Raw genomic sequence first — 7,368 nt, 5'->3', positions numbered from 1 at the left:
GAGTAAAATAATGAGTATGTTTTATTTATTGTTTTTATAATGGTGAATCACAAGGATCTATGAATCCTAATTCTAGATTAGAAGAATAAACAATCACTTTAATATGGGGCCATCAAACTTGACCAACTCATACCGATGATTACGACTTTGTACTTGTCAAGGTTTGAATCTAGTCATTATTGTGGTGATGCTCCATCTCAACCATTATACTATAACTTAATAAACTGGAATTTGTTTTGGTAAGCCTTAAGGAGAACACGAGAGTGGGCACAAGCCTGCCATATGTTCAAATTAGTCATGAAATCCTTGTACTATAAGTTCAACCCTTACCATTAGGGCCCCTTTTAGGGTGCTAGGAAAAGGCTTGTGGGAATATAACCTAATCAACAATATTTGCCTCAACAGAACATTGGGGCGGGCATGGTTTGTAGTACTTGTACATGGGTTATCACCCCTTGGTAACATAAATTCAACCCTCATCTCTAGGTTCCCCTGTGGCTATCTCATGACATAAGATGCAACCTATAGGAGTAGAACTTGATCAATGTTATTTGCCTCAAAGAGAATGTAGGGGTATACTTGGTTCTATAATATGTCACGTGAGTCTTTACTTCCCAGTGCCATAAGTTCAACCTCTACCTAAATGTGCTTCCATGACCACCTTAAGGCATTATGTGAATTTGTGAGATAGAAACTTAGTCCATGATACCTAGCTTATAGAGAACATGAGTGTGGGCATGACTATAATATGTACATGTAGCTCATCATGCCTCAATGCTATAACTTCAATTTTTATCTTTAGTGGCCATCACGACCACCTTAAAGACCTAGGTGAAACTTGTAAACTTGACTTTCGTCAATAATATTTAATTTAATAAAAAGATAAAATAAAAACTTTAATAATATGATACATATATAAATTATTAACCTTTAATATCATACATTCCACCTCTATCTCCAAAATCCCAAACCACTTCCTTGAAAAAAAACATAAACTCAATATGTGTTCAATAATATAATCCTTAATCATAGAAATTAAATCAATACTCATAGAATACAACTTGAGTGAGCCTAATGGTTAAGAGCATGTGTTTCCTCCTAAAAAGTCACAGGTTCAAATTCAGAGGGGGTAGAGTATGTATGCATTCATAGACTTAATAGTCAAATCACTGTGTGGAAGTAGGTTCCTTGTCTCATAAACAAGATGGGTTCATTGTCCCATAAACAAAGTAGTCTTTGGAGGTAGGTTCCTTGTCTCATAAACAAAGTGAGTTCCTTGTCCCATAAAAAAATAGTCTAATACACCAATGTGGTATCTCGCTTATCGGTGATATTAAATTAAATAATAATTAAACTCTTATAAACATCACAACCAATGTTATAATAAAACGTATTTAAACATACTCACTTGAGAGCAACAAAATACAATTTCTCGGTCAAATTTCCTCATAAGACCCTTGGAACTTTAACCATGGGTGTGAATCTCAAAACTTCCGAGCTGTCGCAGGGCTCGGAACTTCAACGAAGGGCGTGAAACACAACCTCCCAACCGTGCATTTAGCATAATTGTTGGTGATTAGTTATATTTGGTTATGTCCAATGCATAAGTTCTTTCCGTTCGTATGTGGGTTCAGGGCGGAGAGACATCCAGTTGATTCCAATGGGTTCTTACCTATCCCCGTTCTTGCTCTGGTGATCTCATTATAACGAAAGCGACGTCCTCTCACATGGAGATTCATGATAGTTATTTGTGAACGTCAATTGAATGCATTAGCTACACCACATTACATTTTAAAAAACGTAGAAATTAATCTAAGAGGATTAAAAGTAATACGGCAGAGGACTGTGGGTGTTCTTTCCCCAATACTCTTCTGTGTTGTTATGTCAATAATGCTCCATTGCTTTAAAAGAGCCGAAGTCCTGTCCTGTTGAATACTGCAGCAGATTTAAACAATTTCCGAGACTAGACGATGGATCGTGCACTGAAGGCTGCGAGGGCGTCCGGATCTCTTAATCTCTCGAATCGTGGGCTCGAGTAGGTTTCAAATCCCTTTACCTTGTTTAGTTTGGTGCATGTTTTAACTGTTCTTTGCGAAGGAAATGTGTAAAGCTACCTTTAAATTGTGTTTGAAGTCAGTAGGCCAGTCAGGCTAATGGAAGGTGAGACACACTAAGCATTTCTCTAAAACACTTGTTTGCTGTTAATTATAAATTCTGTAAAATGTCACGCCTTAGAGCAAGCTTAACGGTATTGTATATACTACATCAATCCCAGGCCCAAACAACCTTGCCATTCTCCCATTCTACATGACATGTTTCACTGTTTCAAGTTTATAATATTTAAGTTGGCCTAACAGATAAGGACATCCTCTTAAAGATCACAGGTTTTAATCATCCCCTTAAAATCATAGGTTGGGCAGGGTATGTACACTTTGATAGTCCAAGCATTCAAATCATTGTTTGGAGGGTCCTTATTCCACAAACAATAACAATTGGCCTCACACATCAATTTGGCACCTGGCTAAGTTACGAACCTTTACCACCAGGCCACTGTACAATGTGAAAAATTCGAGGTACTGGAGACTCAAAGAAAGAATGGCCCTTCCAAATATTTTGAGATCTCCTAATCCCCTTTTTAGTTGTCTTTCAAATTCATTTTTTCATTATTGATTTCCTTCGTTCAAGGGTCCATAAATGGCTTTCCAAAAGACCATCTCCAACCCTTCTAACTAGGTACACGAGCATCGATACTTTACTTAAACAAGCAAGCATCCAATATCACTTTGACAAATTGTAATAAAGTTGGGGCGGTCAATTGCTGAAAGTCGTTGGGACCGACTAAGAGTGGTCCAAGATAACCACTTACTCATGTCATTGTCCTGTAAGTTTCCCCACATGAAAACCTTTTTTCATTAATTATGTTTCATCACTGGGAGGAATCAAGCCAAACTTTCCTCTTTCCTTCGATGAAGTTGAAATTGATTATGCGTCCAAACCCCAATCTTGATGACAATCCTTAGAATCTAAAGTTCCATACACATCACTTCGGAAACCAACCAGCTACCATGCTCTCCAGATCCTCTTAAGAACACATGAAATGGATACGCTTTGGCCGTGTCAACTATGTTGCATAATCCATAAAGGTTTGAGATACCTTTTACATGTGTAGCATTCGGTATGTGATAGATATCAGACAAATATCTACCATGATGCATTTTGCTGCTAACACAATCCCTAGAGCACATTTATTTGTTAGCAAAGCCCTTTATCCTTCATGCTTTCTGGCCAACGTGCAAGGGCCCTAGTAAACCAACGATGGGTCCCTTTTCTCCCCTTGCTCCCGTCGAAAACATTAAAGAAGAATCTCTGTAATATAAAATCAGATTTTAAAACTGAAAGAAACTCAGAACAGAAAACTAGAACTTGGAAACTAATATGTAAACTTAAACTCTTAGGGTGCTAAATAGTAGTAAACAACAATAAAAATCAGCAGTCACAACAATAAATTCAACATCAAAATCAATAAGCTGAGTAATACGAACAACAATTCCAACCATATTCAATAATACATCTGATAGAATATTGAATATTCTAAAGGGATTAGGTTAATGGGCTAACATTTATGCCCTTCTCTGTTGAGCGAAATTAACAGGAGGCCATCTGCTTGGGGTAGCTCAATTGGCAACGGCCGTGGAAATAAAGTCTCACTGGACCGGAAGTCTTGGGTTCAAATCTTGTGCTATCCCCTCGATCGGGGTGAGAAGTTGGACATGATGAAGATATAATCCTATCAAGCTTACAAAAAAACAGAAATTAACAGGAGGCCAAACTGGATATTTTTGACAGAAATCTGGCAAAAAATGTTATTGTTGATGAACTTACACGCATCAAATCCATAGACAGCATAATCTGCTAGTGCTTGCATTAGGGGTTTTTGAGGTTGCTGAATCCATCTTTGCAATTTGAATTGATTTGATGGTAAATTTCACAAGGGATTGGATCGTTGGATTGGTAAAGGCAAATCAGAAAGGGGGTAAGTCGTTCACTGCTTATTCTCCTCCCTATTCTAGAGTACCAATTAAAAAAAGGTCTAATAGTAGTATCGACACCTGATTATTCAAAAGAGTACAACATATAAAGATTGAAACATTATCATTCAAAGTTTGTGATCTAATAAACACACCATTATTATTAGATGCCGGGGACTTTTTGCTTCTTGTTGATGATTTTCCACAGAACACGTGGGTCTTCTTTCATAAAGAAAGGGTAGGTGCATTATGAGCTTTGAAGAAATTTAAGTCAACGGTTGAAGAAGAATGTAGTAGAAAGATAATTGTTCTCCAGTCAAACACTGGAGAAGAGTTTGTGGAATTTTGTAAGAAAGCTAGAATGTAGAGGCAATAGTGGGGGGTGAAAGAGAGCATAGGAGTTATAGAAATGGCAAAACATATGCTATAGGGAAATTCTTAATTAGATATATACTAGGTGGAAGCGATTCATACAACAATCTATTTTTTGGGTATAATTCCCATCAGAGTGATAAGCGTCACTTGAGGAGGCATGGTTCAAGAGGAAACAAAAGGTGAGACATTTAACAATCTTTGATTCAATTGCTTATGTTTTGAAAGAAAACAAGAGTTATATTGCTAGGGGATTAGTAGAATGGATGTCATGAGTGATAAAAATCAGCCACATTAGTTTTAGTTTGCAAGGTTGGATGAAACTCTTACAAGTTTAGGCCTGGTTCCCGTAGCTCCATATATTTTGGAACGGAGTTGTAGAAAAGGGTAATTTCTTGGAGTTGAAATTAAATTCTATATATGTGGTAAGTACGTTGAAATTTTCAGCTAACACTCATTCTTTTGATAAGTCAAGGTTCAGAGAAATGGTTGATGACTTGACATGTTCTTCATCAACCAAGTTGGTTGTATGTCATGCAGTCAACATTTCTTCTCATTTGGCCACATCTTCAGAGTCTGACTTTGGAGTGCATTTGAGAGGGCCATATGATGTTGATGGAAGGCATTATGGTGTGAGATTATGGATAGCAGTTTGGAGAATTTCCCGTAGGTGGACTTCTATTATTATCTTGTCCAGTTGTGAATTGGTAGTGCTATCCAGAGGCAGGCTACAAATATCTTTGATGCACCTGGTCTAGATAAGTTTGTGTTTGGGACAAGTGTTTCCAGTATGCCCATTATGGGAGGGTGATAGAGTTACTATTAACTGATTTTCATGTCATATTGTAGCATACTTAGAAATTCGAATATGGGTTATATAATAAAGTGACTTAAGTTAAACAATGTCGCATTTCAAAGCTAAGATTAAGTCATAAAGTGTTAATTATGCTAAGTCATGGCTTAGCATAATAATAGGTGGTTGTATTAGGTATCATCTCTCTCATGAGACATCTCTGTGTATTGGCATTTACACACATGGAATAATGTCAATCGATATTTCTTTTCTCCGTCTTCTCTCTCCAAGTACTTTTGTGTGTGTTATATGCAACTTTGATACTCTTCTCCCATGTCCATGTCTTTTCCAACCTTTTTCTTTACTAGTCTTTTCTTCTTGTCCCATTTTTTATGCGTTGCCACAATCAATATATGTAGGGCTCATCCAAGATTCCAAGGGTGTCCATAGGGATTTTCCATTGATTTTTGAAATTTCTAGCTTCTCGCTTCTAGTGATCTTTCCCATGGTTAGATGAGAGTGAAGCCACTGTTGCTGTTCGTTCATGATGATATGAGCACAAGTGCAACAATGTTATGTAAATGCACACAAATAGATTGACACACTATTCATGCATGTTGTTGACTTATTTGTATTATGTATATAATATATATAAGAATACATGAAGCACTGTTACCACCCAAATTGTACCAAACGGTGAAATCCCTAACCCACAATGTACAATTTGAGAGGCAATCTCTAAGATAGTCACCACTGTCACAGTAAAAGGACATTTTCATCCTTTTTACTTAGATTTTTAACATTACCATTAATTGCATAGCAATAGTAAGGCCATAGGCTTGAATATTAGGCTGCCCAACTCAAAAATTCTTCTTCTTCTTATTCTTATTTTTAAATTGCATTTGGAACATTCTTGGTCACATTGTACAGAACCGGCCCAACTTAATTCCAGACCTCAAACCTGACCGGTTTGACCCCCAAACTAGTCGGACCAACTGGTGCCATCGGTTTTGGTCAGTTTTTTATAACACTGATCTATAGGCTAATATATAGTCTTGTTGTATGTAGGTTAATCTGTTAGAATTTTGTATGCACCACTTTCATTAAGTGAATGTTTAGTTTTGTATTCATGATGGTGGTCAAACATGTGACCATAGTTTTAAAAACTGGTCGGTTCAAACCGCAAATCGGCTAAGCTGGCTGGTTAGATAAGCTCGGGACCGAACCGATGCATCGAATCCAATCCATAGGCCGGTCAGGATTAGTTAGGTGCCAAACCGGCCGGTTAGGATTAATTGGTCCTAACCGACTGATTCCAACTCAAACTGGCTGGTTCGGTTGGTGCGCTGTTGGACGGATTTATGGGGCTCGTGGGTGATATTTTTGGGTGGTTTTGAGCAAACCATGGCAGATTTCCCTCCAAATCTGCCCCCTTAAACTTACAAAAGCAAGTCCAAGCTCTCATTTGCCTCAAACTCTCACAAACACTAGAAATCAAATGTGTGAGGCAAATGAGAGCTTGGACTTGTTTTTGTATGTTTAAGGGGGCAGATAGCTTGGACTGTGCTGCAATAGCCTTGAGTTTTGGAGCAGCAACAACAATTTTGGAGGTTCTTTTTCATCTTGGAGTACCTTTCTAGTGGAGTTGGCATCTTTGGGAGGAGGCTTCATCAACTAGTTTTCATTTCTAACCTTCTAGGTACGATTTTTCCCTGAAAAAATTCCAAATTTCATTGTTGTCTTTGGTTTTAATTTTTTTCCCCTCTTTCAAGTTAAAAAACATCAAGGAAGAAGGATGGTAGTTGATTATAGGTTTTGCATTTTTATATTTTTTTGCAGATCTTTTTCCTTCAAAATCTGAAATTTTACCATCCATTATGGCCCCAAAAGCCAAAGTCACTACATGGGTTCACTGTGATGCACCCAATGGGAGGAGGGGGTATTTATAGGTTGAAACAACACTTGGCTGGTATAAGAGGACAAGTAACCCTCTGTGATACACCAGATAAAGTGACAGGGCCTATTAGGAAAGAATACCTTGAAAAGTTTGAGAAGTATCAGGAGGCAAAGGCTATACAAGATGAAATTGCAAGGAAGAGGAAACTTGTAGAAGTTATGGCTAGCAGAGAAGCAAGCAAGTATGATGATTTTGACCTTGAAGACTCCTCCTCTATC

At 37.6% G+C, this 7,368-nt stretch overlaps 1 protein-coding gene across 3 annotated transcripts in view; it reads left to right on the top strand.

Moving 5' to 3' along the window:
- Nucleotides 1-1,441: 1,441 nt before the first annotated feature.
- LOC149152832 (Leucine-rich repeat (LRR) family protein) overlaps nt 1,442-7,368 on the top strand; it is a 519,369-nt gene continuing 513,442 nt past the window's right edge. For 2 of the 3 annotated variants that reach the window (XR_016262186.1, XM_089437808.1), the window contains exon 1: nt 1,442-2,035. Coding sequence is in view for 2 of the 3 variants with exons in the window: in XM_089437808.1 (XP_089293934.1) it covers nt 1,971-2,035 (65 nt within the window). In the remaining variant the exon portion in view is untranslated. The remainder of the gene's footprint in view (nt 2,036-7,368) is intronic. The other variant, XM_089437807.1, reaches the window with a different exon arrangement.

This window comes from Pinus tabuliformis, chromosome 9 (assembly GCF_031772625.1).
Source record: "Pinus tabuliformis cultivar Carrire ecotype Pingquan chromosome 9, CPIR1, whole genome shotgun sequence".
In the NCBI taxonomy this organism is placed as follows: Eukaryota; Viridiplantae; Streptophyta; class Pinopsida; order Pinales; family Pinaceae; genus Pinus; species Pinus tabuliformis.
This window is presented reverse-complemented; position numbering and strand designations above follow the sequence as displayed.